The following is a 14,342-nucleotide window of genomic DNA, read 5'->3' on the forward strand; positions in this document are numbered from 1 at the left end:
GCCAAGCAAACATGGAAAAGACTAAAGAACAACGGGGAACTCATTCGACACTGTGACAAAAAGCTAAAGCTCAGCGGTGCAGCATGCAACCACTGGCAAAGCCCAAATTTTGGTATCCATGTGTGAGAGGCTAAGGGACTGACACTGGTCTTCAAAGCAATTTAAGGTGAAGAAGATTCATGTTACCAAGAATTAGGCTTGGATATTTTCTATGGCATCACGACCCAGTCTCTTGCTGCTTTCTGCGTTAGACTTGACAGGGGATCTTGTGTAGCTTCACTGATTAGTTTGCAGCTTATGAAACATGCTTAGAATGAGACTCCAGCTTCCAGGTCTAATCTAGGAAATTACTGAAATGTTTTACTCTTTTTCAGACCATAGCATTGTGCATTTATCCTCTACTTGACCTATACTAGAAGCTAGAATGTGAAGCAAAATGCAGTACTCACCTCATTTGATCGAAAACTCCTTCCTTGCATGCCGTGTTTCCAGAATGCTAACACGCTGTCTTGTAGACAGACTGGTAACAAAGAATACTGGAATCAGTTTTGAGGCACGATGTCAACTCATGCTTTTAAGGCCAAAAGCACGACTGCAATTTTGAAATTTGTACATGTATGTTTTACTCTATGCCATTCACCCACACAGACTGCAAAATGTCTCACAGGAATCGCTGAACCTGCCTCAGAAATAGCTGCATTTATATATTCATTTGTTTAATGAGTGGGGTTTAAAAATATTCCTACCTAATCAGAAAAAGTTCTGAAACTGTCCTTCTGTCTAGTCCCAAACATGTCCTTTCCTTTGAACAGGAAACCCCTCCCCATTCTAATACTAACAGAAAGTATATATTGAATTTTAGCAGAAAAGTTACAGGGATACTGCACTGACATTCTTCACTTTCCCAGCAACTATTGGCTCACATGGTCCTTCTGCAACAGCAACACAAAGCTTTAGAGCCCTCTACTTCCCAGCCCTTCCCCTCATCACAAACATGGAGACAGACACCTGCATATGAACCCTGTGAAAGGCAATGGCTCTAGGGCCTTCCTCAAAGAGAGGGCAAGCGTGTAGGTCCCCAGGGAGAATCTGTCCCATGTGCATCCAGGACCCTGCCTCTGGGCAGGTATGCAGGAAAGAGAGGAGAGCTCTTTGGAGACACTATCAGGCCACAACAGGACACTGGTAGCTGGTTTGTGATGAGCAGAGAGGACTACAGCACATTCAGAGGTTGCACAGACCTAATTTGAAGACAGACAGTATGCACATTCAGAGTACATGTACTCCTTCCTTCCCTCCATTCCTAACTAAGAGGAACCATAAAAGTAGTGCTTTCCGTGACAATGTTTTTTTGTTCTCTCCTCTGTGGAGCGTTACATTTGAAGTGCCTGAAACTTTAAAGCTTCTCCTCAGAAGTAAATTCCCTCCAACTCATTATTTTTGTTCCCACTGTTCCTCTTCTTCTGGTGCTACCCTCCATCTGTGCACACATCCTTCCTCATCCCTCTTTCAAAAGCACATGATACAATCCAGGTATGTAAGCCCTGAGGAATTGTCAAAATAAATGTATTCTTTGTGTTTCACAAATCTAATTCATTCAGATTCTTCACAAGAAAACAAAATTTACGTAAAGTGTGACTTACCATATAATTTAGTCTTTGAGCTGCTTTATAAAAAAGGACTGTGTGACCACACACGCAGAATGAGTTAGCCATCAGTGATTCACAGAGTTTATGTAGATTGTGTTAAGGTATTCCTTTAGAGGCTGAAGGCCTCCATCATATTCCCAAGACACTTAGCCTAATCAGGGATGACTCCAGGGTTATTACTCCATTCCAATTGCTCCTAGGGAAGCATGTTACATAGCATGCTGAACCCTTCACTGAGCCTTCTCACACAAAGTGAAATGCGTGAGATAGGTGTTTCAAATGCCAAAGACTTGACAGTTAGCATCTCTAACTCTATACTGTAACAGTAAGTTAATCATAGAATATCTTGACTTGGAAGGGACCCATAAGGATCATCAAGTCCAACTCCCCGCTCCTCGCAGGACTACCTAAAACTAAACCATACGACTAAGAGCTTAGTCCAGACTCTCCTTAACCACCCTCTCAGTGAAGAACCTTTCCCTAATGTCCAGTCTGAACTTTCCCTAACACAGCTTCATAACATTTCCTCATGTGCTATCGCTGGTCACCAGGGAGAGGAGATCAGGACCCCCCCGCACTGGCCCCCTTGAGAAAGGTGTAAACTGCAATGAGGGCACCCCTCAGACTCCTCTTCTCCAAGCTGAACAAGCCAAGTCACCTCAGCCGCTCCTCCTAAGTCTTGCCCTCGAGACCTTTCACCATCTGGGTCACCCTCCTCTGGACACACTCTTCGTAGTCTGATGTCCTTCATAAACTGAGGTGCCCAAAACTGCACCCAGTGCTTGAGGTGGGGCCGCACCAGTGCAGTGTAGAGTGGGATAGTCACCTCCCTCGAGTGGCTAGCGATGCTGTGCTTGATGCACCCCAGGACACGGTCGGGCCTTTCGGCTGCCAGGGCACACTCTTGACTCCCCTTCAGCTTGACATCAACCCAAACCCCCAGATCTCTTTCCGCAGAGCTGCTCTCCATCCTTCTTGTCCCCCAGTTTACCCCATCCCAGGTGCAGAATCCAGCACTTGCTCTTGTTAAATGTCATACGGTTGGTGATTGCTCAGCTCTCTAGTCTATCCAGATATTCAATATTAATAATGAAATCCAACTTACCTATTGATTCAATCTGAAAGTCAAACGTGAGCTCCGATGACAGTCTGCGGCTGGATTTTAACCTGCCTTGCAGATTCACTATTTTTATGCAGCCTAGACAATAAACAGGATACGTCAACCAAGAATTGACCTTCAATATATGACCTAATTTGAAGACAGACAGTATGCATGTACATGCATACGTATATATTTAGTTGATACTAAAACTTACAATCCAAACACACCAAAATGGTATCCCTCTCCAGCTGTGTTACATGTACAACACTTGTCTCTGTAGTGTCTATAAAAAAATGACAGTGTTAGTTCATAACATAAATTAGCATGAAATTTGAAATGGAACTTCTAGAGATTGAGACAATTTAATGGGTTAGTGTGGTTTTATCTACTTAAAATAATCATCTTACCAGTGACATTTCTCTTCTCTTAGAGAGGCATGTCCACTTATCCAACATGTTGACTGTGACAGGAAAACTGAAGCTGTAATATTAAAGTATGGACTTAATCCAGCCTTTTCTGAGCCATATCACAAAAGCAAACTCATGTGTACATTGTTTTCCCTTTATTCTCTCTTGGTGCCATTTAATATTGCTGTTGCAAAAAAAGGCAGATACGTGAGACTGTCCACACTAAACCTGAATGCTGTTTCATTCCATTTTTCTTCTGCCTTCATTTCTAAATCTTGCTAGGGACTTTCATATTAGTACTTAACTCCTGCTGCTATTTTCAGACATTCCATCCCCAGATCTTCCAAAAATAGGGGAACATTTCCTTCTCCAAACTTTTAAAAGAAGGGTTACCTTCCTCTCTTCTGGGTTACAGCTGCAGCAGTCTCCATCACAGCAAACAGGGGGATCTGACCCGTGATTAGTGGACACGTCAACTCAAAAGAGAAATGTAGTTTTGGTCCATTTTTTTAACACAAAATTACACAGAAAGCAGCTTTTACTAATTCAGCATTACTGCCAGCGATTCTGTAGGCATTCTTTCATACAGAAAAGAGAAACTCATTAAATCTGTTAGAGATAAGAAATTAGAACATGTTACCTAAAATACAAAAGCAGCTTTCAGTTAAATAATAAAATCCATGGTCCTGTTGAGAAGCAAAAAAACTCCTCAAGGATGATAGCAGAAATGTGCTCCTTGAGATGGTCCCTCCATCTCTTTTTTGCTGTTTGTTTTGGAAGCCATACATTTATGATCTTAGCCAATTTCTAATGCATGATCTTAACCAAAGGTGGCTATAGCCATGATGAAAGCATGCAACAGAAGGACTGGAGGATATACATCTGTGCAACCACATTATGCGATGTGGACACATTCACTGCACTGGCTGAAGCTAACAGGAGAAGGATGGGAAGGGGAGAAACGCCCTGCAGTAAGTCTCTGCCAGCTAATTTTTTTAAAACGACTTTATCAGACATCTACAAAAAAAGTCAAGTGTCAAACAATGAAAACTACTATTTGACAGAAGCTATTTGTGACCACATGGTACACAATTTCCTCATTTAAAAAACACTGAAAAATCTGTTTCATTGCATTATTGCTCTCCTGCCAGCAGGGGACAGGAATAAACTAATACAACATGAGGGTTTAAATTAGAGTCAAACACATAGGAGAAAATGACAACATAGACACAACATGAGAACGCACAAATGATTCAAGGAAGGTAAAGAAGTATTTTTGGAAGGCACAAAGCAATGTTAAATTTTGCACATTAAAAAAAGGTACAGGGCAGGGATTACTATTCTTGTATTTACACACTGATGCAGACAATACTGAGAGAAGAATGACAACAGGACATAATGGGTCAAAGAATTTCTCTCCAGCATGCTACTTTTATGTACTCTACTGAAGTCACAGTTACATAATGTAGATGTGTGAGTTTGAAAATAAAATGCACTAACTCTGAAGTAGTTAAGTGCATTAATTGGCCATCCACTAATCACTTTTGTAACTATGCTTTAAACTGTGTCAAAATCTGACATACTTTTCAGCAGCAAGAAAGTCAGCAGGCATCTTCCTAATGGAAACTGTTCTTTTCAGTCAATTCCATGGTACACAATCAGCAGGACTCATACACATATATATGCCAGCAGAGGGCTATATGTAAGTTCATCATGGATCAAGAAGGGCTTGATGTCTGGTAATAACAAAGCTATTTACTGCTTCTAAACCTGCAAGGCGTGACTGGGGTCAGCTCACTACTTTACCTAGTTTTATGGGGGGAACCTTGTAACTCTAGAAAAGTAATTCTTAGTGCACTTCCTTCTTAAGAGAATTTCTACTGTTGCTCAGATGGTGGCCTCCTCACTCACAGCACCCAGACCAGTGACAGACATGGACAGGTACTTGGTTCCTGCTAACAGTGGTCCTAATCCCTTTTGCTTTCCATAAACATTGGGAGAATAGAAATATGCTCTCTCTCAGCAGGCAGCTGATAACACCATTTCTAACCACACTGGCTTATTGCAGGAGAGCCAAACCACACCTACAGATATGTTGAAAGAAATCGCTTAGAGTGCAATTCTATTAAAACCTATTAAATAAACAGAAATCATGGTGCCAGGGTAGAGCACAGAACAACACAATGGATAATAGTCAAGTACAGCCTGATTTATGTAAATGCAAGAAACCACAACTCCATCCTCTGCTATACTCAAAATCTCAAGAAATCCAATCAGTTCAACAAGTAGCAACGTGCAAAAAAAGTGCATGTGGAAGCAGGTACAACAGATACCCCTTTAAACAGAGAACTTAACAACAATCACTTAGTCTTAATGATTTAACCATTAGTTTCTTCAGAGGAAAGTACCTTTCTAGTGCTTCAGCTGTAACAGAAGAGCAAGTAACATTTCTGAATGCTATTACAACAGCACACAAACCTGTTTCTGTAAACCACGAAGAGGTAGAATTTGGGTTGACAGTCTCAAACTTTACCACCTGGTTGAAGTCTTTTCCTCTGCTGACACCGACACAAACTAAAGGGAATTCCTGCTCAGGGACTACCAGCATTTCAAACAATCTCAGTGGACAAGGTACAGGAAAATCTATGTGCTAGATTAAGAAACAAAAATAGATATTAGACAGGAAACCAGTTTAGTCTAAGTTGCTATTAGCTATTTAAACTGTATGGTAAATTTTATGTCATACATTTTGTAACATTAAGTTTACTTCTTCAGACAACAGTAATTGATACATACAAAAAGCCTGCGTTAAGAAGTTTAGAAAGTCTTCATGCCAATTCAGTTAAAATAAGACGGGATGTCTTTCATCATATATGTCCTGTACAGCTGTCTACAGATGACAAGAGTGCTATACCCATCATTGCTCTCCCCAGCTATGGAGTCTCTAAGCCCTGTTTCCCAGGCTGAACAAGTTATAGCAGCTGCCTCTACAAATGTAAGTCCAACCTGGCTCCGTCTTCAGGTGGTGTCAGATGGGGAGATAACAAGTATTTCTGAGCACCTCCAGTGTCACAAAGCAGTGGCCACCTTCTCTCTAGTATGGGAGCAAGCCCTCTGTTAACCCATGTTATCACTCCACTCCACCATGTCTCAATCCATCAGCCAGAGTTTTTTTATTGTGCAACTAAAAGGCAATGCTCACGGAGAGAAGGGCTTTGTTCTTCAACTGAAGCACACCACAAAAACAAGAACATTCCTATAAATATTTTTAGTCAGTTAATACTTGTTACACATTTAAATACCTATTTTCATTGGAATTTAACAGAAACCAAGAGAAAAGTCTAATATCTCAAGAAATGGCTAATATTCTTAACAAGTCATTACAAGATAAATAGAAATTAACATGAGAGTATTTAATCTTATCATAATATTACCTTGATTAACATAAATTTTTGCATTGGTTCAACCCATTCTAACAAAACAATGCTAGACTGTAGTGCTCCACAAAGGTACTTGTGGCCTGTGTAGGGATTCCTCACTGCCAAAAAAAGAGAGGTAGAGTACATTAGTGTACTAAGCAAATACAAATTATAAACAATTTCCAACTAAATAACAGTCCATACACTTTTGGAAAATACCCACCACTGCCACTCTAATCTTTTACATAAGGAAGCTGCTGAAAAGTCAACATCCACACTACGAAAATGGTGACAGTGAGCATACTGGAGCAGGGGCTGCCCTTCCACTGGGCACAGACAGCTAGTAGCTGGTGCCAAATAAGCCGTAATAAACACCACTCTCACAAGAGTCCTGTGGTATGTTTCACCTCTCCAACTCAAAATAAAGTTTTTTGGTTTTTTTATACTGGTAGGTGGGATTTAGTATTTTATATAGTCTTTAAAAAAATAGTTGACTGCATACGTATTTGAAGTATCTTGCTCCACCATGTTGGTTTGCCTAAGCTATCTTCAAATCATCATGAGAAGCTGTTAAGAATGGCTTTTTCTATGACATACAGACAGTTACCCAGCAGGCACTGAACAATCACTGTCACTTGATAACTTCTTAGCTGCCTTCCAAGCACTGTCACAGCAAGTCTGAAATCCAGCTCCATTTTTCTGATGAACACTTCTAGATCAGCAGGAAATTCAGCTTCTTTTACAGTGACATAATTTATTTCCACTCAACTGCTCCTCTTCTATTGTTTGTCAGAACTCAATTAAAAATTGGAAGAGGACAGTAAGGTTGCAAAATTGGGCACTCTGAAACCTGGAGTTTCACAACTTCAGTTCTACAGTATTAACAAAATTTTGCTCCTTAAGCACTGCCAGCATATCCATTACAATGAACAAGCGTTACTTCACACTTTGTACAATTACATCTAAAGACCAGATTTTAAAGTGTAGTAAAGTGACTGTGGGCCATCAGGCAGTTAACACCACAGTTCAGATAAGGAGCTTCCACAATCCAGTACTATCTACATAAGTGAGATACGCTCATGCTACCTTACTGCCAAGGAAATCCACTAGCAATCCCTTGGCACCTTAAACATCAAAGCTTAATTTCATTAATCCAAGTTCCCACTCAACATCAGTCACACTGACTGCAAACTGCAGAAAATAACACTTTGCATGACTGTTAGTAAGGCTGAACTCAGCAGCAGAAACCAAACCCATGCAATTACCAACACCTCTAAGGTGGAGAAACAAGACCAGAAGTTCCCATCTTTTTCTGCCTCCTATGGCACTGCTGCTTCCCCCAGGCCAAAGGGATACCTATCCCAGCAGGAATGGAGGCTCAGGCTGCACATAAGTAGGGCAAGAGAAGGGAATCTATAATTTCTCCCCTGGGACCTGCCTTTTGCAGCTGCCCTTCTTGCCATCATGAATTACCACTTACACCTATCAGGCAAGAAGGACTCCAGGCTTATTAAGCTAAGCTATCTCTGAATACCACGACAGCAGACTCCCCCTCATAATGCCAAGTCCCATGGCACTCTTGTTAAATTCTGTGCCTATTAGTACAGAAACCATAAGATTACAAAAGAGTACACCACCAGGTTTCTCATTTCATAGAGATCTAAAAACATATGGACTTCCGAATTAATTTTCATGTCAGAAAGCCAGCATTGGTACCTACTCTGATCCCTGTCACTCCACCCCTTCAGGTGTTCCCTTCAGCATCCATTAACACTCACAGCTTCACTAGATGCCTCAATTAGGGCAAGACCTGGACATGCACAATACATATCATTAACACCCTACCACACCCTAGAGAATTTGTATCCCAGAAAAAGTCAAGCTTTAACAGGTGAGCTGGACAAAGAAGTGATAAAAAAAAAAAATCAGACCTTTCAGCAATATTGGGGAGATTTTCGTCAGGATAAATGACAGGTGCTCACGTACCACTGAGTCTCTGAAAATCTCCTGTATAATACAACTCCTCACACCAAACATCTGATTATGGAACACCAGGTAAAACATTTCCAGGTACAAGAGCCTGACCCCAAGAGATCATCCATAGCTATTTTTCCTGTTTGGTTTTTTTGTTTGTTTGTTTTAATTTATCTGCCCCCATCCCTCTTTTAAAACATGTCTTAACACAGTACAGCTTTGACACTTGGAACACACTATAAAGGCTTCAGAGACAACGCTGTCCTCAAAGAATTGAAAATACTCCTTGCTTTTTATCATCCAATATTGGTAACTGGAACTTGTGCTAGGAAGTCAGGCTACTTAAGCCTGATGGTAACTTCAAGTTACTCCATCCATGGAGATTACGTTCTTCCTGCAGGCTGGTTTAGATTTGACATTCTGCTTCTCCACATTTCTTGAGAATTGTCTTTAAATATAAAGAGTGTAATGAGAAAGCTTTCACTGCTCAAATGCAAGGACTAACCTGAATGAGCTCACTGTCTGCAAATGCATAGTTTTGTAATAATGACAAAAGTCTCTTCTCCCTTTACCTCCTAAACCTGACTCAGTAATCTTAATACTGCCACCATTTGTACTGCTTCTTGGCATTTATTCTGCAGATCTTTACTTACCAACACAACACTTCTGACACCATTTAGTATCAGGAATTTTTGTAGACACTGCAAACTTCCTACAAGATATAAAACACAGAATTATTGATCAACTAAAACAATTGAATTAATTTGCTTTTTAGAGTTGTTGATGGGAAAATTATATTTGCCCCCAGAAAAATAAAAATATATTTATTTGTATATTTCTTCTCAAAATGATATGCCTAGAACATACATGGTGATCGCTCTGTTAGCGCTGAGATCCTGCTCAGTTCTGCACCATTATAAATTCAGTTAAAAGTGAGGAATGGAGAGGAATAGGTACCTCAATACCTTCAAGCATCATTTACCACTCTCTCTCGCTATTTAATTATATGTATTTATACACATGCCTGGATAGTCTATTAGTACTCCCATGATCATTCTTTCTTGTAATGCTGTAACTTATTGCATCTTGTGCTGGATACTACACAGACAACAAAGTCCACTCTCGTCCCAAGGACATTTTAGGCCTAAGACACGACACATGGACCCAAGAGGTGTAGGAAATGGTGCCGTACCGGATCGCTTGCTGGGCCACAGTTCTTGCAAACTAACAGCTTAAGTTTTGCTAAACTTTTCATAGGCAGCACAGCATGTGTTTCAAGAGGAGGTCTGAAGGAAGACTGGAAGGCAGCTTTGCAAGAACTTCTCATGTGCAGGGGCTGCTCCCTGAGAAATCGTGAAAACAATTACTTGAAAATTTATCAGATAAGCCAGGGAAGATATTATTTGCTGGTAATGGGAATCAGTGTTTCTACACAGACTAGAAGATGACAGACAGTATGGAGATAGGCCACAGTAGCCTTGACAGTAAAAATAACTAATGTGATGCTGTAGAAAAGATGGGAATAAGTAGAGTGATAGATGCTGCAAAGCTATGAATTGGGAAAATACTTGGATAGCATTTCAAATGAAGCTGTCCAGAAGGGACTGCTAATACACAGCAGGACTGAGCAGCATGAAAACTGAGTCCTGGCCACAAATTTTGGTTGGAAGTAGTCACGGAAGGAACTGCTCAAGGACACTCAAGGGAAACAAGCTGGAAAGGAGACTTATCACAGCTATATTTTTTGCTACTGAATGTTTGCCTACCAAGTATCATAAATTGAACTTAGACCATTTTGCAGATGAATATATGAACCTTACATATTACTCTGAATTCTACTTTGCTTTGCATTTTCTCTACCGAAAACTTCGCTTTTAACATATCTACATTTTTCATGTAGCACCCTTCATCATGGTATTCAGGGACTTGCTGAAGAATACACTTTGTGGTCTGGTAGAAAAAAAAATTATGCTCTTCTACATACTTCAAATGTACTACTTCTGCCTGGCTTAATGTTCCTACCTTGATGCCTCACAGCAAGGGATAAAACAGCAAAATGGATTATCTACATGACTCTGTCCTGCCTTGACTGGCTTGGCACTCATACATTCAGGTTGTACTGCATTTTTCTTGGGAATTGACATGACTGGACAAGAAATTTTCTGAGCCCTCTGCAACTCAGATGAGGTGTTAATTCCACACTGAAGGTAGTCTGAAGGTTTTCCTCACATGATCCTTATGATAATTATGGTTGTTAGTCCACAGCTGATGCCGTTCTCAAGCCAAAGTCACCCAGCCAAAGTTAGTTTGGAAGAGAGAAGAACAGAACAGTGGTGCAGGCACACATAAGACAACGATTCAAAGCACAAGTTATGTCTCAGGTAATTAGAATTTAGCCTCTAGGAGAAACACAATTTTCAGACAAGTGTTGCACCATTATGTTTGCAGGTGACTGAACAAGAAGCCTTTCCTGAATCCAAGAATTAAATGTTAATAGGCTGCTAATAAACCAAAGGTAGCAGAGAATCAGGTCTTCTATAATACAGCTTCCTAACAGAAAGCCTATTATATGAGAAGAACCAGTGATTCATTATGCACTTTAAGAATCAAAGGTTTCTCTGCAAACTATATTAGGGTTACTACCTCCTCCTCTTGGATCTGAATGGGCTCCTAGGGCTTGTTTGGCAGCCAGCACTGTACCCAGTCTCTGGGATTCTGTATGTGCTTGTTAGTAAAGTTGGAGGGACTACATGCACAATGTGCTGTAGGCATCTGCGGACAAAAGTACCTCCTACACTAGCGTGCAAAAAATGACTAGCCAATGATGAATGTCAAATCTGTACTCCAGTGCTACTTTTCCCAGCTTTCAAAATAACCAATGAGCCCCATACCCTCTGCAGTAAGAGGTTACACATCCCTGCTTTTTTTTTTTTTTTTTTAAATAGAATGGAAAGATAGTGCCCAGAGTAACTAATGTAAGATCACCATTTGTATTTGCCTGAAATATCACAGGTACAATACTAACCCTAGATTTTGTTTAGCATCAAGTACAACCAGGATTTACCATACTAGACTATAGCTGAAAAGACCTATGCCCAGAAACAAAAGGCTTCACGACAAGAAGGTAAGATGTACCAAAACCCATTTCTCTAATATGAGGATATTCACATCTTGATTTGTGTAAATTTATGGGTCTACCCTCTGATTAATGCCCATATGAGTTATTCATGGCGATCTGTGAACAGAGCTCCACATTATTTGGTATCCCCAGAGTTTCACAAGCATATCCTGAACTCCCAGGATTAAGATATTCTGATATCTCTGATGACATGTATTTACCTGGGAAGTATTCGGTCAGGGAGTTTATGTGCTGGAATAGCAACGGGTAACTTTTGCATTTGCCTTGCATAATCAAAGAGTCCTGGTAGATTATGGGAATAAAGCTGAGAAGCTTTACCTGGAAATTAGAAAACAAAAACACACTTCAAATACGAAACCAAATGTTTACCAGCACTAACCACTCAAAGTTAGCACAGTAACTTACCAGATATTGATAACAAGCAATTGTTCATGACATATAACCATGTACACCTTCGAGGAAATAGCTGATAAAGGGAAGGAAAAACAAAGAAAGAAAAGCATTCAATTTGATATACACAAAATGTGAGCACATTAAGTCAATCAATTAATATCTGCATAGATGACAGGACCAAACTAATATTGACTTGCTTTTTGTAGCAGAAATTAGCTTAAGCCAAGTAATGTTCACCTGGATTCCAGAGTTAATTCTGAGTAAATCTTAGGCACACACATTATATTTAACATACACATTAACATTTAGACAATTAGCATATTTTATATTCATGTCTTCAAGTATACTATAATTAGCCCGCAAGACGTCATTATAAAGATCAATCAATTTTCAAAAACTTTATAAACCATCGAACTTTTTCTTTCGAAGGAGAAAAGCATAACAACATAAACTTCAGTAAACAAAGCACAGTCAACAAACAATAACCATTCTAAAGCCTGCGACAGTCCGTATCTCTTGAAACAATTAAAACTGGCACTCGAAGGGACTCTCCACCTGCATATGATTACACATTTCACTTAACTGATCAAGGAATGCAACAGACTGTCAAGGCAGAATTGTTATTTGTCAAATCCCACAATTACTATAAAGATGGGACTGAAACCAACAAGACATCCTTTAAAAAAAAACCAAAAATGATAAATTAAAAAAAAAGGTACTTCTTCCCCCTCTCACAATTTCTGGAGCCTGTTGCCACAAGAGGTCATGGAGGCAGAAAGTATCAACAGCATGTACGAGGGATTAGATACTCATGTCCAACAGGTCCATAAATGGACACAAAAACAAATAGGCAGGGATCCTCCAACATCCCCAATTCAATGACTGTAGTGGACTTGGAAGAGAACAGGCAGCAGACAGTGGTAAAGCTCTTGGGCATTTCCTACTGCCACTTTAGAAAATAGGTTACTGGGCTAGACAGACTCAGGGGGACATTTCTTTTGTTGCTCTGAAAAAAAAACCAAAAACCAAACAAAAAAAACCACCAAACCAAAACTCTGCCCCCCCCAAACCACCAAACAAAAAAACCTCATGAAACCAGAACAAAAACAAAACAAAACAAAAAACACCCACAACAAACCACCTCACTGCTGGTTTATTAGAAAGATTTGAAGAGATCTGTAAATTAATTGAAACGTTTTTCTGCCAAAGAGCAAGAGATTCATCTTGATGCTGTGCTAACTCCTGCAAACACGTTATTTCTGCTTTGTCCGTTACTGAAATAGAATGTAGTGAAAAATGACAAGGATGCTACTTTTGCTTTTACACTGAATTGTATGAGACCTAGAGAGTAAACAATGAAGTGAAACACAGAACCTGAAAATGTTATTAAAGCCCTATTGCCTTATATCATAAATAACGATGTAATAAATGATTAGCACAGAGGGTGCACTTCTATTCCTGAAGTCTTCTCATAACCTAAACACACTAAGAAAAACCTACGGTAATAATCCACCAGCCTGGCTGTATCCAAATGTAATGTGCAAGTTTGACTGATCTTCTGTAGCTGCATAAGCATATTGTGACTTAGTAGATTTGGATCTGAGGATTAGAGAAGAATAGCAATATTCAAATTTGCAGGTTGATTGACCTGTCACTCATTCCTCCCATTCCACACATGACTGGCTGTTTTTACAAGCATCTCTTCTCATCTCTAAGTGCTTATTAAAACATTTCCCTACAAGCTCACTAGGCAATGCACTACAGAACATGGTGCTTAGAAAAAATGAGGACGGATATGAGAGCATGAGTTTCATTACACCTATTCTCCTTGCCAATTTAAAAAAACCCACCAAACAAAACCAAAAGAAAAAACGAAACAAAACTCTTGTTGGTCTACCTGGCCTACAAGAATTACTGTATTAGTGATACTTGTCAGGGTAGGTTTCACAACTGCGGTGTAGCAGCAGAGCGGTACCTGAGCTAAGTTTTAACTAGCTAACTCAAGCACCAGTATGATTATGAGTTACACAGAGCTCAGGGCATGCTATCTAGGCCACCTTCTCAACACAACAGACATATCTACAACGTCTGGACCCTGGAAGATGAACAAACACCAGTGCCTCCAGCTTACAGTGTGAAGGCTGTCCTTGCAAATTCCTCCATCTTGATGGCAGATGCATAGCTCCCTAAGTTAGGGAGAAGGCAGGAAAGAAAACAAGTCTCCTAGAGATTAACAAAAGAGCTGGAGAAGACTCCACA

General features: G+C 40.0%; 1 protein-coding gene across 11 annotated transcripts in view; it reads right to left on the reverse strand.

Annotated features, from left to right (window-relative positions):
- Positions 1-14,342, reverse strand: part of MAP4K3 (mitogen-activated protein kinase kinase kinase kinase 3) — an 86,259-nt gene that overhangs the window by 6,234 nt on the left and 65,683 nt on the right. For 6 of the 11 annotated variants that reach the window (XM_069805276.1, XM_069805274.1, XM_069805279.1 and 3 more), the window contains 8 exons: positions 12,096-12,156; positions 11,891-12,008; positions 9,205-9,263; positions 6,593-6,696; positions 5,637-5,808; positions 2,966-3,034; positions 2,755-2,847; positions 450-520 (listed from right to left, as the gene is read on the reverse strand). In XM_069805276.1, the coding sequence (XP_069661377.1) occupies positions 450-520; positions 2,755-2,847; positions 2,966-3,034; positions 5,637-5,808; positions 6,593-6,696; positions 9,205-9,263; positions 11,891-12,008; positions 12,096-12,156 (747 nt within the window). The other 5 variants (XR_011328521.1, XM_069805275.1, XR_011328522.1 and 2 more) reach the window with 5 other exon arrangements.

This window comes from Haliaeetus albicilla, chromosome 17 (genome assembly GCF_947461875.1).
Source record: "Haliaeetus albicilla chromosome 17, bHalAlb1.1, whole genome shotgun sequence".
Classification (NCBI taxonomy): domain Eukaryota; kingdom Metazoa; phylum Chordata; class Aves; order Accipitriformes; family Accipitridae; genus Haliaeetus; species Haliaeetus albicilla.